Below are 21879 nucleotides of genomic sequence, written 5' to 3'. Positions count from 1 at the left end.
CATGAGAGAAATGAGACGACTGTCTATTTATAACATGGAGAAACAATGCTCACCGAACCGAAGCATCTCACTCGAAGTCGAATCCCCAAATGCATCCATTTTTTCGGCAATTTCGACACGATTCTGAGTGGGAACGGTTCAGTTCAACGGATTGTTTGGCCTGCTCTGTTCATCTGGTCCGTGAATTCGATTAGCAAATTTAATCAATTATTAAATCAAGTTGCAACAATCTACAGACACAAACACACAAATACACACAAATGTGCCACACATAGATCAGTTGGAATCATAAATAAACAAGAAAATTGGCCAATTCGTTTAAACAAAGTTAACAGATCTTCAACTTATATTCCAATATATCTATAACTTTTTCTTTTCTGTTGGAATTTGTGTGTCATTTCATTTTAAAATAGCAAGTGAGTAATTTGAAAATCTATAAATTAGCCGAGTCAATTAAGTTCTAAACCAATTAACATATAGATAACGGCAAATATATTAATTTCTCTTTTCATTTCTCTTTTTTATTGTATATCACATTGCATTTTCATGTTGCGTATGAATTTTCTGTACCTTATGTTGTTTTTTCTATTCATTTTTTTGTGTCTACGTAAAGTAAAAGAGACTAAAAATATCGCGGCTATTTTCAGTTTTCCTTAGTTTTACTGTAACACTTTCATTTTGCCATTGCTGTCGCCGGCTTTTATTTTCATTCTTTTCCTTATTCTCTCTCAATTTCGCTTCATCATTAAATTATTCGCTTGTTCTTTGTTTATGTTAAAAGCAAAAGGAAAAAAAATCGAAATTCTTTAAATATTTCGCGTGCTCATATTATAAACATTTCATCTCTCGAGTACGCAATAATTTCACAGTAAAATTACATCGTAAAAAAATAAAATCAGAAATTTCTGGTAGGAAAAAAAAAGTGAAAATGTGAAAATCCCAAAAACAAAAAGAACAAGAACAGAAAATGTTGTTATGGCTTTTCGTTGCAGTGCCAGAGTTTTGTTTATTTATAAATATGAATTTATTTTATTAAATTTCTCATTCGACTATTTTTAGCCAACGAAAAATGTCAGAGCCTACAGCCCAACAGCAGCAGCAACAGCAGCCGCAGAATGGTAAGGAACGTTCCAAATCATCAGAAGATGAGACACCACGCGAACCAGCACTGGTCAGCAAAGACATTGATGTAAGTTATAACCAAAGTGAAGGCAACATGACGTATGCTTGATATCCATTAATCCGTGTTTTCTGTATAGATTAAGACTGAATTGGAATGCCTGGTGAAATTATTAGATGGCAAACTTTACAAAGAAGAGGAAGTGGTCATTGAGGAGCTGCATCAGTATTTGATTGAAGACGATGGCTCCTGGGCTTTGGGTGATAATTTTTTGGTTTTCGTTCAGCGTGTTCTGCGTGATTTGCAGACCTTTTCACCCGATACACGGATACATTTGATACGTACACTGGCCTATGCGGCGCTTAAAGACGATGTTATTATCATTTTACATCAAGATCGCCGGGATCATACATTGATGAACTTTGCCCAGGACATTGAGAAGCATACACCCGAGGAGCAGCAAGCATGGGCCATGTTTGTGAGTTCAACAATCAGAATTTGGGGAAATGTTTGCGATAATCTTGACTTTCTCTTTAGATGTGCAATCTGTTTGAGAATGTGGGACCCTCGGAATGGCTGCTATATATCTCAGAGTGGGAGTACAATGGCCAGACCACCTCGAATATACGAGTCACCACCAAAGTTGCCGTCCATTGCATACTCTCAAATTGCCCCCAATTGAAGAATCTTGGCACCATGATACTCTACAACATAGCCATTAAGGAAGTTAAGACTGTGGTAAGAGTAAAGCCTTAAGGCAGTTTTATTGCTTTTATTAAACTTGGAACATTTATCTTGCAGGTCTTTGATGACATTGCCGTCGAGCTAGCCATGGCTATTCTACAGTTCTTCCAGAGCAGCCCAAATGAAGATCAAATCTTTCGCTCACTAAAAGCCTTGGCCCGTTTTGTAGAGGTTCGTGTTGGCCCATATTGTTCTTTTTTTTTTATAAATTTGACAGCTGTCAAATGATTGACACATTTCTTTCAATTATTTACTTTTTTTAGGTATCCGCTGACGTTCCTATGATCATTCAAATGATTGGCCCGCATCCAAAACAATTTGCCGGCAAAAGCGAACGTGTCGATGAGCTAGTCAAGATTATTAGTCGCAAAGTCCCTGCCTAAGAGAAGGCTAGGAACGTACAGGACTCAAGAACTCTAACCATACATACATACATACATATACATAAATTTAGAACTTTCATCTCTGTAAAGCATTTTAGCTACACAATAAACATTTCTATCCCATCTACATGGATCTAGCTACAATATTACATTATGGCATCGCCGCAGCAAAGTTTCAAGAATGGAAAACCAGATCCACCGCTGGCTCGGAGCTGCAACCAATGCTGTTGATTGGAAACAAACATCTCCGATGGCAGTTGAGTATCCTGGGCAGCGGCGTCTTCTGCAAGGGCAAAAGAGTGAGTGGTCAATCCAGCAATTGACACATTTCACACTTTGAATCCACTTACGTGTCTTTTTGTCGAACTTGGGTGACTGGCTAATGGAGATGATATCCTCCGGCTTACGCAGTAATATCTTACCCACACCCTTACACATACGCAACACTTCATGATTGCTCAGTTTGTCCAGTTGCTGCTCATCCAGCTGCGTGCAGCTCAATATCCATTCCCGCACATCATCAAAATCATTGAGCAACCGCACAGCTCCGTTAACACTAAAACGGATTCGCTTTTGATATATAAAATCCAACCAGGCCTCGCAGATAAGCTTTAGTATTAGCTTGAGTATGACTATATCATTGGTGGCACGTATGGTGGGCAGAAAGATCTCGTCCAGGACATAGCCCACATAAAGGCTCTTCTCATCGTTATTGTAGATTTCGCGCTGCCAAAAACTGGCGGCCGGAAAGCACAACGTAAAATTGGCTAAGCTGAGAACACGGCAGACAGCGGACAAGATCTGAACACACTCGTCGGTGGTTTTCTGCAAGAAAGGAACTTCAATCGAAAAAGTGTTGTTTCAGGAGCAGTTATGCCCTTTACCTTTAACTTGTCTATATTGGCATTCACCTCAAAGATGAGCTTGGTGCGTAGGGCTACACACACAAGCATTAGTATATCACTTAGATCGGCAGTGAGTTTGGGCAGTTTGAAGGTAATAAAGACATTAAGACATAATTTAACATCGTGCTCCATTATCTGAAAGAAACGATCCATTTTCCATTCGCAGCACAAGAACTTGGCCTGTTCGGTAACCCACAAGCGCATCGAATGCACAGAATGATCTAAAAAGAGTCCAAGAAATTAACTTGAATATCCAAATTCCGCATTATTGAAATCCTACCCAATCGATGGAGTATGGGAATTTGTTCAGCCACTGGCAACAAACTGGAATTATTATGCACCTCAATATCGGAGAAATACTGATTGCTGAGATTTACCAAATTGGAAAAGATGCTAATCCAAACGGTGCCAGTAAATGTGCCAAATTCCTAGAGAAAATAAATAGGAGAGAAAGTGAGATTAGTCGTTATCAAAGAGGTGAAACTCTCACATTCTTTGGACAATCTCGATATTGTTCCACAACTTGATCAACGAGACGCTTGGAACTAGTTGATGATATCAAAGTCAGGCGAAATAATTGATCCCAAATATTGTTGCAGACAAAACCAGTTAAAATTTCACCTATGCCACGTAATGTAGAGAAAACAGGCTCCGGGATATCTAATGAAATGAATGAACTTAAAAAACGGATATTGTAATGGATTGACTATATCTTACCATTCACACTCTGATGATATAGCCAACTGCGGATGGAGTCAATGTGGTTGATATTGTAACAGGACATGGGAGTATCAATCCACCAGAGTAAAATGTGATCCAAAATGATGCCCACATAGGACCATAATAGACGCATTCCACGTACGATATAGGCATTCATGTCCATTGGTCCGCCCTTGCCATTATCTGTAAAAATATTTGAATCTTAGCGTAAAAGCTTCAAGTTATAAGATTTTGCTTAGATACTTGCCAAAAATCGTTGGACATATCTCCATGGCCTTGGCTATTAGTTGGGCAATGAACAAACGTTCTTTTTGTAGAAAACTTTCGGTATGCTTACAGCGTAAACTCTGCTGCTCCTGACCCTGACCCTGAACTTGACCTTGACCCTGGCTTGTGTCCGTGACGACCATTGCATTATAATCCTGTGCCGACTCACAATACGATTGATAATCTCCGGCAGCAAACGATATGTTGAGAGTGCGTAAAATCTCCAGACTAGATGATGTGGATTCTAGATTCTGTTGCTCTCTCCAGGCATCCTGTTCCCCCATATTGAATAGTCCGAAAACCAAATCCAAAGCATTTTGCTCCACTCGAGTCTGCGATACCAATTGAAGTACGTAGCCGAAATCGATGGGTTTTATGGACATAAGCAATGCCGGATACATATTGCTGCAGACATTTGCGTGCATCTCTTCCTTGCGCTTGCCACTTAACTTTGGTTCATCCACACCCTCGTCCTCATCCCTCTGAGTAGGCTCCATAACTGGCGGCATTTGTGAAATCTGCTCCACCTTGCGGCACTTGTTGTATAGCTGGGTGATGTGTAGCGCCCAGTTTAACCACATTTCCGATTGCATCGATTTGCGTAGCAGGTGACTCAACTAAAAGTTAACAAACTTTAATTAAAAGGATAACGGAATCTCTATTAACGCACCGTCTGCTTAAGGACAAAGGTGAGCTGACAAAAGCGACGATCATTCAATTCCATCAGGAGATTAAATTTTCGCATCAGCAGCTGATTGTAGGGACTCCTCTTGATTTTCTTCGACAGGGATTGAAAATCTGCATTTTTCGTTTCATCCTTGAGGTTCCAGTATTGTTCGACGACACGTTCACACTCTTCCAAAATGGTATCCTAATTGGATGGCCAGATTATTAGTTACCCAACCTAGTGGGTAGTTAAATACTGGTAGGTCTCTCACTCACATGTTCGCTGAGTATAGACGAATTCACATCGATCACAATACGTTTGGTTATGCGACGCAGTTCCAGGCCCAATTTACCGATTTCCGCGAACGTGTGCATCGGCTGGGATTTGTTGCGGCAGTACCATTTTGGTGTAGTCGTCATTTTCGGAGTTGTACTGGGTAGTACCCCAGCCGGCAGCCTCACCCCTTTGTTTTTTGTGGCCTAAACACAACCCGCTAACCCGCTGCTGGCTGGCTGGCTGGCACCTATGCCCCAATGCAAATCGTTTTTTAATTATTGTGTCTCCCAGGCACGCATCCGTCAGTTTGTTGTCTTCCCCTATATATCGGAAATATCTGGGGGCTGTCTACTCTACTCTACACCATGTGCTGCCAGAAATGCAAATTACATGATTGTTGGATCGATGCAGAAACATGGGAAACTCGGTAGCCAGGCAACGTACGCATCGGACGGTGGAATGGGTGAATAAATGCTCCAATTTATAGCACACTGTTGGGTCATTAAAAATCATCGACAGGCACGCATTTATTACGCTATCCTATGATTATACAAAATGGGTATATGTACATATATCCCGAAAATTCGACCAAAAGTAATATATATATGAAAAGACAATGATTTGGCAAAGACTTTACAATTCTTGTCTATATGGTTGGCTTTCCATTGCTTGTTGCCTTCGCTTGAGATTTATTCTACAGGGTATTCAAAGGGTCAAGTATTGCCATTAGATTATACAAAACTCCGAAAATCAAAAGTTTCGGAGTCCCGATAGCAGCATGGGAATTCCTCAAAAAATTGTTGGGCAAACAGTTGAGAAACTTAGCCACAAACAGAAGCGAAATAAGTATCAGATAGACGGCAAGTTTATTGATATAATTATAGATAAGTTTGATTTTATATTTTGTGGTTTCTTGTTGTTTCTTGAATAAACGGGCTGTAAATATTCAACACATACATTCTGCTTGTTCTCTTAATTGTTACGATCCTATACTTAAACTCTCCTCTCGTCTACATATACACATCATCATCAACATCTGGTTTTTGTTTGCTATCACATTGAATTGTTACATTTATAGTAGTAGTAGTTGCTTGCTGCACAATGCCAGCTTAAAATCATTTAAAAACATGTTTGAAATTTCATCTGAAACATATGTATGTAAGTATGTGCAGGTTAGTTAGGTATACTTGTGTATATGCGTGTGGGTTGGGTGTGTGTGTGTGTTTGTTAATTGTATCTGTAGCCAAGTAAAATAAGCACAACTCATCTTTTCACATAAAATATATATATCAAATTGATTTTGTTCAATTGAAGAATTCTTAAAGCTCTTACAGTCGAAAGAAAATTTGAGTTTTTTTTTTTTAATTAAAATAAAGTTATCGATTAAATGTTTGTCTGCTGCATTTACATTGGCCTTTGTATGGGGTGTTGGTTTTTGTTGTGTTTGTGTTTGCGTGTATGGGAGAATAGGTGCTTGGAATTCGAAAGGACATATTTCATTTGATGAACAATGTTGTTGAATTTTTAAAATCATCTTTAGGCGCACCTCTCTTTACTCTTTCCTATACAAAATAAGAGTTTAAATTGCTTGCGCTTCTCGTAACTACACTTTTAATCGTAAATTAGTGGGTGTTGCTTAGTTTCTTGTTCTCTCTCTCTCCCTCTCTTGCTATATCCTTTTAATATTATTTATCTTTTCCACACTTTATCTATCGCTTGTTGTCCGTTTTCCATTCCATTGTTTGCTTTTTGTTGAGTTGTCAAAATACATTCATGTATGTAATACATTCAAAATATAGAAATAATAATATGTGTATACATATAATAGATTTATATATATATATATATATATATATATGTTTCATCTGTGTGTTTCACGTATAGTAAAATATATATGTATGTATGTATAATGTGTATATATATTGTATATATAGATTTTTTTGTATGCACTATGCCTAAATCATGCCTAACCATGGTTTTTGTTTTTCTTTTTTTTTTTTTTTTTGCCTTAATTCTCGTTAGTAGTAATAGTAGTTGTAGTTGTTTTTGTTGTTGTTGCTGTTGTAGTAGTAGTTGTAGTATTTGTATCCTGCAGCTCTTCGAGAGTTGGAATATCGTCTTGTAGTTTTAGCACTTGCAACCTTGGGTTATAGTGCCCGGCTAAATAATATGTATCATTGTTATCGTATATGGATTGATATTGCTTCGAATCGGCACCAAATTTATCAAAATAGCTGCCAAACTCTAGCACCCCGCATCGATGCGAAATAGTCTGTACATCGTTCTCATCCTCATGTGGCGACTCAAACAGAGCACCCTATAATAAACGAAAAACAAGATTAGAACATATCTTTTTAACGGAAGGATTCTTGTACGCACCGGATATTTCAATTTTGGGCATCCGGTTGTTTCTTCCGGATGATAGAACCACGCCACACGCACCACTTTATTGCCTGTGGTGGTCTCCCACATGGACTCGATGCGCCCAATATATGGACGATCTGGCCTGCCCGTGGATAAAAATACTGCACTATCCCCGACCTGCAAGAAGAGGAGTCATAAGGATAAAGAAGTTGTTTGAACAATCTATTTTAAAGCCTTACCGTAATTGTTTCCTTGCCCCTTTTGATTGTTTTGTAGAATTGCTTTCTGGCCCGGCCTTTAACTCCAGCCTTGCGGTAAGCTGTACCATACCAGCCCCAGAGCTGCCTCTCAGGCAGAAATGCTGCTATCTTGCTGCTACCCTTGGAGTTATTGTGCTCAACCAGTTCATCGCCCTTTGCCTGAGTTTCAAAAAAGAAAGGAAAGAGAAGATAAGAGTCAATCCTAAATAATTGCAATTTTGACATACCTCATCAGATATCTCGGACATCAGATTGGACGTAGTTTCCTCTTCCATGTCCAGCTGTTCCGCTTTCACCTTCACCTCCATCTTGACGCGTTGCACAACTGGCGTTGGCCCTGGCGCTGGCGCTGATGTTGCCGATGGCGTTGGGACTTCTGCAATATCCTGCGGTGTTCCTTTAAACTCGTTCTCATCGCTGTCGTTCTTGCGATGATGCTTTTTGTGCTTTTTACGTTTCTTGTGCTTATGATGCTTACGACTGGCATCATCGGGGACAGAAATTCCACCGTTGCCTGCGTCCCCTTCATCTGCGGCATCCCCACTAGCATTCGACTCTTTCACCCCTCCATTAGTCGCAGCTGCCGCCGCCTGTGCCACGCCATTCTGTGCTTTTGTCATCTTCTTAAGACTCTTCTTCAGGCGCTTCTTCTCGCTACGCTGCGTGAATAGCTCCATGGTGGCTGCCAACGATGTTGTATTATCACCAATTAACATGCCATGATGGCTGTGCGAATCGTCGCTGCCAGTTGGACCCATTACATGATCCTGTATGCTACCAGGTACGTTGTCACCTGTGCGCAATGCGCCACGCTTTTGTTTGCCTACAGAGTAGAGGGGATTATCGTTGTACTCTGTGCCATGTTGGACGATACGTTTACGAGTTTGGGGACGGGAACAGGAACCGAAATCGGCATAAACGAAAATAACACAAAAAAACAAGTAAATAAAGAGGTGAAAATTAAGAGACACAATTAAAAACACACACACAAACACACATAGAACAATCTCAAAACTATATATACATGCTCAGGATAACAGAAAAATAACCATAAACCTATTCTTTATAAATACTGGAATTACAAGTAAAACTATGGAAAACCGCATATACAAATTGGCAGGACACTTCTAATAAACAGAATTTTCCCTTTTCTAAAAATACTCGAATTTTCTAGATATTTTTTAAGCTTTTCAGACTTTACTTGATTCTTTAAAGAATCTCTATTCTTTCACTTTACTAGATTTATAAAGGAAAATGTAAATGTCCTGTCGCTAAGTTGACTTAAGTTCCTGTTCAATTCAGTTGCTTTACCCACCTGCTATGGGATAATTGCTGAGAAGCAGACGTATATTTTGTAAGCGGATCCTGCCGCTATCCCCATCATCAAACTCGACGCTGACAAAGTCTGGAACTGTTGTTGCTGTTCCTGCTGCTGCTGCTGATGCCGATGAAGTATTTCCTGCCGTTGATGCGGAAGAAGCCGCAACCGTTGAACCATCCTCGAGCGGTTCCGACTCAATGGCGCGTCCTGGATAAAGGCAACGATACTGCTGACTCCAGTAGGCACACAGACGAGTACCCACTGGCACGCTCTCCACACTTTTGGGTGCCACCTCGAGAATCTTTTTTGGCGGAAAAAAATAGAAAATTAGTTTCTTTCATTTGAAGAAAAGGGAGAATGACTAACCGTATCCTTAAGTATGTCCTCTCTGGACATAACATGCGACTTGTTACCCCTTTCTCCATCCAGCGTAATGGCATAGACATCTGGCGGCCGCAAAGGCTTCATAACCCCAGCATAGAATAGTCCGCCCATGTCGGTGAGCACGCGGGTCTCATCGCGATACAAATGCTCGCTGGTCAATTGTAGTTCACGATCATTGGCGCTGAGACGACGCTTTGCCTCCGTTGGAGCAGCGGCCGCTGAGGTCTGCTGCTGCTGCTCCCTGTCACGATCTCGATCTCTGCTTGCACGTACCTTCAGTTTGCGTTGCTTGCGCTCCGAAGGTAGCTTCTGTGATGTGACAGCGGTGACTGAGGCATGATTAGCCGATGTGGAAGATGTGGAGGTAGTTGTTGGGGCATTTGCAGCAGCCGCGTCCAGCGCGCTTGGCTCCAGCCGAACAAACGATGAGGTACTCGGCGATGGACTGAGCTCTGTTTGGGTTTGCTGCAATTGTTGCGGTGGTGGCGGGAATGAGTGCGTCTTCTCCGGGAAGCGTAAAAAGCTGGACGTCTGCAGATTGCTGCTAGAGAATTTCGGAAATTTGTAATCCCTCAACGGTGACGATGTCCTGGAGAAGATACGATACGTTTATATGGGAATTTTTAAAACTCAAATTGAGTAATTAACTCACCCGAGTACACTGGACAGCGACGCGCCAAGGGTTAATTGCGGCTGCTGGATTGTTGGTTGCTGGACTGGTGATTGTTGCTGCGATTGCATTTTGGAGCACTTTTTCTTCTTTTTGTGCTTGGAAATCTCATCTAGCTTGCGCTTCTTTTTCCGATACTGACGCGTTATATCCGCCAGACGCATTCGCATACTATTATCCATGAGGGTAAAGACTTCCTGGCCAAAACGTTGCACATAAGTGGGATTCATAGTGTCCAAGGCATTTCGTAGCTCCGATTGCAGCTCCTCATCCTGCAGATCCATATCATCATCGGCTTGTTGCTGCTGCTGCTGTTGTTGCTGTTGCTGGGAGCGACTCGTGCTGTGTCGCCGCTTCTTTTTACTCTTTTTGCTGCAGCGCGTTGATTTACGACTATCGCTGGATGAGGATTTGGAATGCTTGTGCTTCTTACGCTTCACAGGTGTTGATTCGCCCGTAGAAGTGATGGGCAACTCGATGCCTTGCATCGATGGAAAACCTGGTGAATTACTAATTGGCATTTGAAAGAAACTTGAGGAGTTGCCTCCACCATTGCTGGAGAACGTGGTTGCCAATCCTTGTTGGTTGTTGGCAAAACCAAAGCTTGGTTTTGCATCTAATCCAACTAAAGCGCTTCCTTCCACGCTAGCTGGTGGCATAGTAGTCGTTTCCACAGACGTCGGTGTAGTCTCCATAGGAGGTGGCGTAGGCGATCGGGAAGTTGGTGTGGCAAACAGGCTACTACCCTGGACAACCTCTTCTTGAAAACGTTGTGTGGCCAGAGCACAGAGTAGATTTAATCCACCCAATTGCTCGGCTGGCGGTGGCACCGTTTCAATTATAGTTTGGATGGGTACAGCAGGTGCCGATTGAGGCGGCGGCGGCGGTGGATGTTCCACTGACAACGTCTCGCTGTGCTCTATAGGTTCTTGTTTGACTCGCACTAAAGGTGTGCTATTAGTGCTTATGTTGGATAACAACTCCAGTCCGGTCAAATCTTCGGGAGCTGTTTGCTGTTGTGTCGTCGTCTCCATGGGTGCCGCTTCGTGCAGCGGCTGCTGCTGCAGGAGCTGCTGTTGCTCGGGCAACAACTCTTGACTTGGGGCACTGGCACTGGTTATGTCACAGGAATTGGTTTGGGTATGGCACTCATTAGGTTGGTTAGCTTCACTGGGTTTGGTCAGCTCTAGGGGCTGGACCAAGGGATTTGAAAGCGGTTGGGATGGCTCGTTACTTATCACGTCCATGGCCCCACCTCCTTTCGGAGGACATGGATAGATCAAGCTCTCGTCTTCACTGCACACAGGCGTATCGGTTTGTATATTCATATCTTGCATCTGGGGGGGGTAACGATGGATGGGAGGGAAGTGTGGGGATAACAGTGGGTGGCGCTTCCATTAGACGGGGCGGCGTCTGTGGCGTCAACGGGGCATGCAGCTTAAAATTCAAAGCCGTCTCATCACAAATTGTCGGCTGATTGGGTTGAATGTTTGCCATCAATTCGCTCCCAGTACCATGCATCGATAGATTCAGCAAAGTCGGTGTCGTTGTGCAACTGGGAGCCGTTGTTGCCGTTTGAAAAATGTGATGGGGTGCCGTGTGACCTGCCATAGCTGTTCCAGCCGACTCAATGGTGGCCGAAGTTGGCGGCGTTGGTAGACGCATTAGATTTAGGGCCTGTTCCTTGTCCCGTGACGCCTCCAACGGCACCAAAGGCGGCAGAGCCAAGGGTAACGGCTGCGCTGTGGAGTACTCCTCCAGCTTCATGGCCGTCGGCGGCAATAGCAACGAACCCATTGGTGCCTGTTGAGCAGCTGCCAGACTAAGGAAACGGGAGCTACTCGAACTAAGATTGTTGCTGCTGGAATTCAAGCTGCTACTGCTGGTACTACTGGCAGCAGCCAGACTCAGATTAATGGTAGAATTGGTAGTCGTGGTGCTGCTGCTCTGCTGATTGGCTGTGGCCGCCGCCGCTGCCAAATACAATTGCAATGTGGAGGCATACGAGGGCGTAGCAGCTCCCAGAGTGGAATGGCCGCCCATCGAGGGAAAGATAAAATTTGGTGACGGCTGCAAGGCTGCAGCGGCAGCAGCAGCAGCAGCAGCTGGACCACCGGCTCCATTTGCCTGGGGAATGTAGGCCGAGGGCCATACAAAGGCCGCTGCCGCCGCTGCCTGCTGGAACGGATCTGTGGGCGTTAAGAGGGGAAAATTTGATATGCCTGCTGTGCATTGACGTGTTGGAGTTTTGGATTTGAGTTTTGTTTTGGGTTTTGGATACGCGATTGGATATTAACGCGGTAGTTGGGTGAGTGGAAGTTTGGAAGAGAAGCGCAGTTATAAAAGCATGAATTAGTTTTTGTTGTTTTTCTTTTCTTTTTTTTTTTTTGTCAGTTTAAAACTAGGATAAAAGTGCATGTAAAAGGAGTGCAGCAAATATGACTTATGAATGACTTAGAATGACGATGTGGACTTACCAAGCGCTGCTGGGGCAGCCGGCAATAGCACCACCTGTCCGCGACTGGCCTCGCGGGAGTATTGTAGGCCCACTGTGGCGGGCGACATGGAAATCACTGATTCAATGGGTAATGCATCTACAAGAACGCAAAAACGGAAACGGAAACATAACGTAACAAACCAAAATTGAAAAAGGGGGTGGAAGGGAGTGTGTGTTTTGTAGTGAGGAAGAGAGAGACAGAGCAGGTGGGGGGGAATGGTTGATTGCCTGATTGTTTAGAATTGGCGGGCACTTACTTGGATATTGCCAAAACGTGGATGGAGTACGATTTACACCAGCAGCACTGAGGGCCAACTCTTCGGCTGTGGTTGTTCCAGTCGTCATCAAGTCGCCGTTGCCCGTAAAGTACAAATTGCCGCAACTGGTGGCTCCTGCTGTAAAATGGATATGAGAAAGTAAATTAAATTATATTTCACTTGCACTAAACTTGACAGTTTGACGTTCGATTTTTAATAAATTTTTCGTACAACTACAGCTTAAGGGTTTTTTTTCTTTTTGCAATGTCCTGTCAATGTGTGTAATTGTGTAAGTGTGCGTCAGAATGTGTGTGTGTGTGTGGGCGGACAGAAGTCAGAGAGAGAGAACATTGTGTGTGTATACGTAAAATACAGCAATGTCCTTGAACTATGCATTTGGTGACCGACCGCACTGCACCACCCATCCACCCATCTACCGACCTATCCAACCAACTCTCTAACCACCCAACCCACCCCTAGGGCCAGCGGTAAGATAATTTCACAGCAATTCAATTAAACTGCACATACATACAGTACATAACGTAATTACTTTTATGTTATGGAAGCCAATCTATTCCTTCAGAGACTCCTCTCATCCTCCTCCTTGTCATTGGACATTTTTAACCTCTACCCCAGGTCACATTTAAATCTCAAAAGTATGCAAATAGAAATGACAAACAAGCGTGAACGGAATGCTTCAAAAAAAAAAAAAAAAAAACGCAATTAGTGACACATTACTTGACAAGTGGCATATTATTATTATCGTTCCTCCCCTGTTGCCGTTCCACCAAACAAAATTTCATAAATGTGTGTGTGTATATAAATAGAAAGTAATCCCATTTTCGGTGGGGGTATATTCCTTTAAGCCATATGGTCATATACTCAAACCACTTTGGCGTGTCGCGCATTGCTTTTGTGTTTGCTTGTCCTGGCTGAGACACCAGTCGACGCTCACAGCAGGAGCATCCCTTGTTGTTACCCTTCCTTACTTTTCTCCTCCCTCTCCCCCAACTATTCGCAGTCGCTTACTACGCACCAAGTTCTGCATGCTACAACTACACAAAAGTTAACTTTACCAGAAAAAAATTAAACAACAAAAACCACCCACATACATGCATATTAAAAAAAAGCCCCCCACACACACACACACACAGAGACATGCTCTACCTATGAGTAATCCGTCTTTAGATCTACGTTATGTTCTTACCTCTACCCACCCACACACACACACACAGAGCATTTGGACTGTACTAAGGAAGCAGACGGAAAATCTAATACCCTGGGATTTGGGCATACAAAAATACATACTTGAAATGGATATTTTTAGAATCCAAAATCGTTACTAATCCGATGAGGAAAGGTTCTCTTAATCCATCATATTATATTAGGCGGACCACCCCTTATTTAGTAACGGATCTCATGACATACCCTTGCAGCATAAGCAATAAATCTTTTTAGGTTCGCCTTGTGACCAACAGGCTGACAATTTTTATGCTTGTGGGATGCCAAAACATGTTTGAAATAAGGAATTTACAAATGTCAAATTTAAGTTGACTCGATTTAAAAAATCGGATCAAAAATGAGAAATAGTCGTAATGTTAAGTTAGGATTTGAGTAGACTAAAGTCAACTGTAGGTTTAGAACTTTCTGATAAGAACGCTTGACTCAAGGTCACTAAACATATCCTACCCTAATACCCATTTTACTGGCTTAAAAACTAAAGAAAAAATGTTGGGAATTGGAAGCAAAAGAAATTGGTAGCAATGGGTGTAAAGAGTAAAAGTTAGTCGATTTTAGCTCTAGGTACTTAAACGCCCACGCAGTCAGTCATCTCCCACTGTGTTTCACTTTCGTTTTATTTCCGTTTTAGAAGTTCATACCGCATTTCCTTTTTTCTCGCAAACTTTCTACGTTTCAATATTAAACGTAAACTGTTAGGTTTCGTGGATGTTTTGGGAAGATTGCGAGAAGGGATGAAGGAGATCTGAGGGTGGAGGTGAATCAGAATCAGACGGTGTCACATGAAACGACGACAGCTTCGCACAACAGGCAGCCACGTTCGCATCATATGATTTCTGCCCTCTCAACTTTAACGGGGTGTTTACGGTGATTCTGCTGCAGCTGCTGCTGAGGGTGTGTGGGAGAGACACTCCCCCCGCGACCAGAGTCAGTCAACCAAGCGAAGGGACTGGTGGAATTCTTTTTTTTTTTAATGTTTGTTGAAATCTTATTAGTGCCATAATTGAACTATGTTCTAGACCATGTTCCGCCTATGCCTATGCCCCTGATGATGCTTATAACGAGATGTTACCCTCAGGGGAATGGTCATTAAATACTCTGGGCATGGGCACAAATCTGGCCTCTGCAAAATTAAATTAAGGATATGCGCACTTACCCAGATCGGCGACGCGTATGCCAAAGCAGTTCATATCCTTCTGGAGTGGTTGCTGCAATGGCAATGAGGTTGGTTGGCTTAGAGCCGCCATTACAGTCTCTTGTGGTCGTTTCCGAGCCACTGCAATGCCAATGGGCACCGAATTGCCTGAAAGGAAACAAAGATGAGTGGGGGATAGATAGAGGAAAGTGGGCAAAGAGACGGGTTCGTTGTTTTGGAGTTAAAGTTGAACGTACCTGTTGACTTTTCCAAATCAGGCATTTTGGGCGAGGGTGCCTCAATTTTGACCAAAGTGGTTAGGGTAGACGATGACATGGTCTTGGAGGAGGCCGAAGAGGAAGATGACGATGATGAGACAGTACCCAATCCTGTTGCAGTCAGGGATGTGGATGCCGTTTGTTGTTGATGGCAATTATTGGATGTTATCTCAGATACTTGGCAAGGTTCACGTTTTATTTGCACAAAAGTGTACGATGAGGAAGTGGATGAGGATGAGCAATTGGTTTGCTGGTGGTGATGATGTTGCTGGTGATGAAGTGGAGTCATATACGCCTGGGGGAGGGGGGCAGCAGCACCAACAAACTGTTCCAGACTGAGACCAGAATGGACAACACCTCCTGCACCACCACCTGCTGGAGTCCCTGTTCCTGGTGGCACTAAAAAAGTGGCCGTTGAGGAATTAAGGACATCCGGGGCATTGCTGGCATTAAAGGTGGCCATTTGTTGTTGTTGTTACTAGTTGTTGTTGTTGTTGTTATTGTGTTGTTTTAAACAAATTGATTGAAGTTGGATTCTTGTTGATTAATAATAATTCGGGGCATGGACATCTCTATGGCCCCTTAGCCTGTTGAGGCTTATATATTTCACATCCATATACATATATATATATATCTTTCTATATTTCTTTCTTTTTTTTTTATAGCTATATATATATAGCTAAAACATCCATTATCACACACTCACTCACTCACACACACACTCTCTCACGCGCGCACACACACACGCCTACCCAGTCTACATTTTTACAGGTCTTTTTCTCTTCTTTATTTTGATGCAACATTCAATTTCAATAATAATAATGCTTGCAGGGCAAGGAGCCTTTATGCGCTTTTTTATAAACAAATGACATAATCCACGGACCGCGACGTATGCAACTTTGCCATATACATATGCATATATATACGTGTATATATATTGTATATATATATATATATGTGTACAAAACTGGACCTGCTCGTCCCGTCAGAGTCTCAACGTTGTGTCGATGTGTTGTGGCGGGGGCGGAGGCGCAAAAATATTTAGTAACGAATGTAGAGTATTTTAAAAATTCACTTGATAATTTCTTTGTCACCGTTTACGATCGCGCGTTTTTTGCTGTATAATATATGTATATAGGTAGCTGTATATTAAATTTAACTTGCGAATTAGAAATCCCTGGAGAAAAGTCCACGGTAGTTAGTCTATCGATAATTTGAAATTGACAATATCGATACCATACATGCAATCGAATTGTGTGGTATCTATCGATAAATTGCGATGGCCTGTGTTGCTCTATCCAGCCCTGGTTCGGCGTCGCGTTTTGTTGTCTTTTATTTTGTTTTATGGTTTAAATGGTAATCCGCTTTGTCAAAGGAAATCCAAAAATAAAACTCTTTGATTAGCTCAGCTATGGCCACAGAAACAGTGCCTAATGGTGAAAAGTTTCATCTGGCCGGTGGCCAAGATGAGGATGTAATATGTCCTACTTGTGACCGTAAGATCAAGAGGAGTCAAGTAGCTGACCATTGTCAAATGGAAGTGGACCGTCTACACAATGTAGGCAGTGGGACAGTGACATCGACTACAAATACAGCAACCTCAACACCACCTCAGTCAGGTTCACTTTCGGGAACTGGAACAGGAACGGGTGGGCGGCAGCCATGGAGTGTGTTCCAACGCGTACAACGCAACCGGCAAGCTAGACAGCGTCAGCGTACTCGAAAGCGTCCCAGTAACCCAACTACGGCTGAATCTGCAAGCTCAGCTCCACCAACAGTTCCTGCTGCTGCAACCGCTACCGCCGCCGCCCCTACCTCAATCTGTCCTGTGTGTAACAAGAGTTTTCCTCAATCCAATATCCAGCAGCATACGAATCAGTGCCTGCGCCAGTCAAACGGAGATCGACATTCCAGCGAGGAGACCGATGATAGTGAGGAGTATGAGGAATACGAGTGGGCGGGCCAAAAGCGTATAAGAGTCTCAACACTGGTTCAGGGTGGGTACTCCTCTCTAAATATGGCTCAAACCATCAAGTACAATGGTAGCCAGCAAAACGCGGACGACGATGACGATGAGGATTTAAATGTAGATGAGGATGATACTCATATATATGGTCCCACACAATATGACGAAGGCGATGTAATTCCCTTGGCCAATGAGGACACTGATGGTAATGTCTCGGAAACGGATGTCACCAGCTATGTGCGACGACTTATTTCGTCCTCTGAAACGCCCAAGACAAATCATTCCACAAGCGAAAATACAGCGACAACTTCTACAGCAGAGCATGAAAAAGAAGAGGAGGCGGAGCAAGTGGAGCAAACGACTGAAACAATGGATGTGCCATCCACCTCGCGTGGGACTAGATCCCATGCTAAAAACCAACAACAGATTATTGAATCACTCAAGGCGCGACTACGGCTTTATGATAAGCAAGCGCAGGCTAAATTCAAATGCCTAATCTGCATCGATGACTACAAGAATCCCGCCATTTCAGTGTCCTGTTGGCATGTCCATTGCGAACAGTGCTGGTTGCAGACTTTGGGAGCCCGGAAGCTGTGTCCCCAGTGCAATTCGATAACCACCCCCAAGGACTTGAGACGTATCTACCTGTAGACATTGACTCTTCGATTTGTTATCCCATGCGCCCCCTTTTATTATAATTTCGCAGCTGTAGTTGATAATAATCGCTCTATAAATATTTATAAATAGTAATTGTAAAGATTACAACTATAGTTATTATATCTATATTATGATACGTGGTGACATAACAATAAGCATTGCATTATGTAATTATTACAATAAATAATTCGAAACCAATTATTCGCTCCTTGTCTAATTTTTCAAATGGGGCCGTTCTTTTAAAAAAGGAGTTAGATATTTTTAAAAATTAAAAAACTAATTAAATTAGATGATATACTATATTTTAAGTATATTTAAACAATTTTTCAATGAAAAATATAAAATGTTCGTTCAATTTCCGAAAATTGAATTCCTTTTAGAAATAAGATCGCGATTTCTTCTTATTTTGGAGCCATTGTATTCAGCCCTGGCTCCCATATATATTTCTAGTCCCTAGCCCCAACAGTAGACCCCATCTCTATCAGCCGGTGGTCGATCGCAATAATCGGTATCGAATAGCAACAGTTTAGTGTGTGCCGTATCAATTGCAGTTCCAGCACCTTATCAGGTTAAATGATTTATTAACTATGTCCAGCTCCAGTAAGTAGACTTATATGGATTATAATCGTCTTGCTCATCTCCTTATTTTCTCACAGATGCTAATCCATTTGCCCAACTTGAGAAATCGTTTAATTATGATGGCAGTGTGTATAAATATTTTGATCTGCCCTCCATTGACATAAAGTATGGTAAGTTTCAAAACTAATTTGGATGTGATTAGAGCTAATTAGATGGGGATCACTTGCAGACAAATTGCCCTACTCCATACGTGTTCTACTCGAGTCAGCTGTGCGAAATTGCGACAATTTCCATGTGCTGGAGCAGGATGTGCAGAGCATATTGGGCTGGACAGCAGATCTTAGGCAGGGAACCAATGATGTGGAAGTTTCCTTTAAGCCAGCCCGTGTGCTTCTTCAGGACTTTACCGGAGTGCCAGCCGTAGTGGACTTTGCAGCCATGCGAGATGCAGTCTTAAATCTAGAAGGAAATCCTGAAAAAATCAATCCCAGCTGTCCCGCCGACTTGGTCATCGATCATTCTGTGCAAGTGGATTTTGCTCGCTCCTCCGATGCACTCGGCAAGAATCAGTCACTGGAATTTGAAAGAAACAAAGAACGTTTTAGTTTCCTGAAGGTATAAGATCTTTTGGCTTCTTTGAACTTTATCCTAATTGTAATTTACTCTTTTAGTGGGGAGCCCGAGCGTTCAACAACATGCTGATTGTACCACCAGGATCAGGGATTGTACATCAAGTCAATCTGGAGTATTTGGCTCGTGTAATTTTTGAGCAGGAATTGTCTGATGGTTCAAAAATCCTTTATCCCGATAGCGTTGTTGGTACCGATTCACATACGACAATGATTAATGGATTGGGTGTCCTTGGCTGGGGAGTGGGAGGCATTGAAGCGGAGGCTGTTATGTTGGGTCAATCTATTTCTATGCTTTTGCCCGAGGTCATTGGCTATCGGCTGGAGGGTAAACTGGGACCTCTAGTTACCTCAACGGATCTGGTGCTGACAATTACCAAGCATTTGCGCCAGTTGGGCGTAGTTGGCAAGTTCGTGGAGTTCTTTGGACCTGGTGTAGCCGAGCTGAGTATTGCTGATCGGGCCACGATCAGTAACATGTGTCCGGAATATGGAGCAACTGTTGGCTATTTTCCCATCGATGAGAACACATTAAACTATATGGCACAAACAAGTGAGATTTCCTATTAGAAGCAGTAGAAAGTTGCTAACTTTATGTTTTTATTTTGGTTAAAGATCGTTCGGAGAAGAAAATCGAGATCATTCGAGAGTATCTGAAGGCTACCAGGCAATTGAGAAACTATTCGCAGCAAGAGCAGGATCCCACATATACAGATACTGTGACCCTGGATCTGTCTACAGTGGTTACATCGGTTTCGGGTCCAAAAAGACCCCATGACAGGGTCTCGGTCACTAGCATGTCCCAGGATTTCAAGTCTTGTCTAACCAGTGCTGTGGGATTCAAGGGCTTTGGCATTTCTCCAGACAATTTGGCTGCCAATGGGGAATTTCAATGGGACGATGGCAAAACGTATCGATTGCATCATGGTTCCGTGGTCATTGCTGCCATTACCTCGTGCACCAACACTTCGAATCCTTCGGTGATGCTGGGTGCTGGTTTATTGGCCAAGAATGCTGTTGAGAAAGGACTCACCATATTGCCCTACATTAAAACGTCTCTCTCACCAGGATCTGGTGTGGTTACATACTATCTGCGTGAGTCTGGTGTCATTCCCTATTTGGAGCAGCTTGGCTTCGATATTGTTGGATATGGTTGCATGACGTGTATTGGAAATTCGGGACCACTAGATGACAATGTTGTGAATACCATTGAGAAGAATGGACTGGTCTGTGCCGGCGTCTTATCAGGCAATCGCAATTTCGAGGGTCGCATTCATCCCAATACACGAGCCAACTATCTGGCTAGTCCACTCTTGGTCATTGCCTATGCAATTGCAGGCCGCGTCGATATCGATTTCGAAAAGGAGCCACTGGGAGTCAATAAGGATGGTGAGAAGGTTTTCCTTCGTGATATTTGGCCCACACGACAGCATATCCAGGAAGTAGAGCACAAGCATGTGATTCCTGCAATGTTCCAGGAAGTCTACAGTAAGTAGAAGAAAATGAAGTAGTCAAGAGTTAACCAATATCTCGACTACATAGGCAAAATCCAAATGGGTTCACGTGATTGGCAAAGCCTGGAGGTGTCAGACAGCAATTTGTATGCATGGAGTGCATCCTCCACTTACATTAAACGTCCGCCCTTTTTTGATGGCATGAGTCGTGAACTACCTCAACCACGAAGCATTGAAAATGCTCGCTGTCTTCTGTTCTTGGGTGACTCTGTGACCACGGATCATATTTCACCAGCCGGGTCGATTGCTCGAAATTCTCCAGCTGCCCGTTATCTCTCCGATCGCAATCTTACGCCCAGAGATTTTAATTCTTACGGATCAAGGCGAGGCAATGATGCGGTTATGGTACGCGGAACATTTGCAAACATCCGCCTCGTTAACAAGCTGGTGAAGCGAGCAGGCCCGCGAACTGTGCATCTGCCCAGCCAGGAGGAACTGGATATATTCGATGCTGCCGAGAGGTACCGCGAAGAAGGCACTCCATTGGTTTTGCTAGTCGGCAAGGACTATGGCAGTGGCAGCAGTCGGGATTGGGCAGCCAAGGGACCATACCTGTTGGGTATTAAAGCTGTTATTGCAGAGTCCTATGAGCGAATACATCGTTCGAACTTAGTCGGAATGGGTATTATACCCCTGCAATTTATACCCGGAGAGAATGCCGAGTCCTTAAAGCTAAATGGTCAAGAGATCTACAACATTGCTCTGCCTGGCAGCAGTCTCAGGCCCGGCCAAAGGATCGAGGTGGAAGCAAATGGAGTGCGATTTGAAACCATTTTACGCTTTGACACTGAAGTGGATATCGCATACTACCAAAATGGTGGTATACTTAACTATATGATACGCAAAATGCTTGAGTGATAGCATCTCTTACAGTGTACCTTGCAGATTCCATGCGCATTTGGTTTTATCTTCTTAAATTTTGTTAAGCGCATTTTAAAATTTGCGCCAATTTCCTACAAATTAATAAATTTGTATCGATTTCCAAATGTATTATCGATAAAAAATTTAGATTATAAAAACTATCGAACCGTCCTGTAGATTCTGTGC

The 21879-nt window shown here is 42.8% G+C and overlaps 5 protein-coding genes across 5 annotated transcripts; 3 read left to right on the top strand and 2 right to left on the bottom strand.

Moving 5' to 3' along the window:
• The first annotated feature begins 126 nt into the window (after nt 1-126).
• LOC137584993 (uncharacterized) lies at nt 127-2374 on the top strand. The gene is made up of 6 exons (XM_068300614.1): nt 127-416; nt 1060-1189; nt 1260-1598; nt 1658-1858; nt 1922-2035; nt 2128-2374. Exons 2-6 carry the CDS (start codon nt 1070-1072, stop codon nt 2245-2247), a joined length of 894 nt encoding a protein of 297 aa, XP_068156715.1. The 5' UTR covers nt 127-416; nt 1060-1069; the 3' UTR covers nt 2248-2374.
• Nucleotides 2331-5225, bottom strand: LOC137584997 (uncharacterized). Its single transcript, XM_068300622.1, has 9 exons — nt 5082-5225; nt 4810-5010; nt 4120-4756; nt 3870-4055; nt 3643-3812; nt 3433-3580; nt 3132-3373; nt 2598-3072; nt 2331-2530 (listed from the first exon to the last, which is right to left on the bottom strand). The coding sequence occupies exons 1-9, from the start codon at nt 5223-5225 to the stop codon at nt 2394-2396; spliced, it is 2340 nt and encodes a 779-aa protein (XP_068156723.1). The 3' UTR covers nt 2331-2393.
• Nucleotides 5226-5925: 700 nt separating this feature from the next.
• wge (winged eye) lies at nt 5926-16695 on the bottom strand. Its single transcript, XM_068301620.1, has 12 exons — nt 15467-16695; nt 15231-15377; nt 12836-12973; nt 12559-12675; nt 11462-12270; nt 10064-11418; nt 9394-10000; nt 9022-9328; nt 7934-8559; nt 7686-7865; nt 7462-7623; nt 5926-7399 (listed from the first exon to the last, which is right to left on the bottom strand). The coding sequence occupies exons 1-12, from the start codon at nt 15948-15950 to the stop codon at nt 7091-7093; spliced, it is 5241 nt and encodes a 1746-aa protein (XP_068157721.1). The 5' UTR covers nt 15951-16695; the 3' UTR covers nt 5926-7090.
• Nucleotides 16696-16786: 91 nt separating this feature from the next.
• RNF220 (ring finger protein 220) lies at nt 16787-18308 on the top strand. The gene has a single exon (XM_068301619.1). It carries the CDS (start codon nt 16899-16901, stop codon nt 18102-18104), a length of 1206 nt encoding a protein of 401 aa, XP_068157720.1. The 5' UTR covers nt 16787-16898; the 3' UTR covers nt 18105-18308.
• A 266-nt stretch (nt 18309-18574) lies between these two features.
• Nucleotides 18575-21818, top strand: Irp-1A (Iron regulatory protein 1A). The gene is made up of 6 exons (XM_068299854.1): nt 18575-18710; nt 18767-18859; nt 18919-19304; nt 19361-19871; nt 19934-20806; nt 20861-21818. The coding sequence occupies exons 1-6, from the start codon at nt 18698-18700 to the stop codon at nt 21688-21690; spliced, it is 2706 nt and encodes a 901-aa protein (XP_068155955.1). The 5' UTR covers nt 18575-18697; the 3' UTR covers nt 21691-21818.
• The last annotated feature ends 61 nt before the right edge of the window (nt 21819-21879 follow it).

Source organism: Drosophila tropicalis, unplaced genomic scaffold (genome assembly GCF_018151085.1).
Source record: "Drosophila tropicalis isolate 14030-0801.00 unplaced genomic scaffold, ASM1815108v1 contig_878, whole genome shotgun sequence".
Taxonomy (NCBI): Eukaryota; Metazoa; Arthropoda; class Insecta; order Diptera; family Drosophilidae; genus Drosophila; species Drosophila tropicalis.
The sequence above is the reverse complement of the archived record's forward strand: the minus strand, read 5'-3'. Positions and strand labels throughout refer to the sequence as shown.

Coding starts and splice junctions, on each gene's coding strand:
- LOC137584993 (XM_068300614.1), top strand. CDS start 1,070: ATGTCAGAGCCTACAGCCCAACAGCAGCAGCAACAGCAGCCGCAGAAT. Junction 1,190..1,259: donor TGGTCAGCAAAGACATTGAT/GTAAGTTATAAC, acceptor TTTTCTGTATAG/ATTAAGACTGAATTGGAATG. Junction 1,599..1,657: donor AGCAAGCATGGGCCATGTTT/GTGAGTTCAACA, acceptor CTTTCTCTTTAG/ATGTGCAATCTGTTTGAGAA.
- wge (XM_068301620.1), bottom strand. CDS start 15,950: ATGGCCACCTTTAATGCCAGCAATGCCCCGGATGTCCTTAATTCCTCA. Junction 10,001..10,063: donor TCGCTGTCCAGTGTACTCGG/GTGAGTTAATTA, acceptor TATCTTCTCCAG/GACATCGTCACCGTTGAGGG. Junction 7,866..7,933: donor TGTCCGAGATATCTGATGAG/GTATGTCAAAAT, acceptor TTTGAAACTCAG/GCAAAGGGCGATGAACTGGT.
- LOC137584997 (XM_068300622.1), bottom strand. CDS start 5,225: ATGACGACTACACCAAAATGGTACTGCCGCAACAAATCCCAGCCGATG. Junction 4,757..4,809: donor CCTTTGTCCTTAAGCAGACG/GTGCGTTAATAG, acceptor GTTAACTTTTAG/TTGAGTCACCTGCTACGCAA. Junction 3,581..3,642: donor ATCGAGATTGTCCAAAGAAT/GTGAGAGTTTCA, acceptor TATTTTCTCTAG/GAATTTGGCACATTTACTGG.
- Irp-1A (XM_068299854.1), top strand. Junction 18,860..18,918: donor CTCCATTGACATAAAGTATG/GTAAGTTTCAAA, acceptor GATCACTTGCAG/ACAAATTGCCCTACTCCATA. Junction 19,305..19,360: donor AACGTTTTAGTTTCCTGAAG/GTATAAGATCTT, acceptor TTACTCTTTTAG/TGGGGAGCCCGAGCGTTCAA.
- RNF220 (XM_068301619.1), top strand. CDS start 16,899: ATGGCCACAGAAACAGTGCCTAATGGTGAAAAGTTTCATCTGGCCGGT.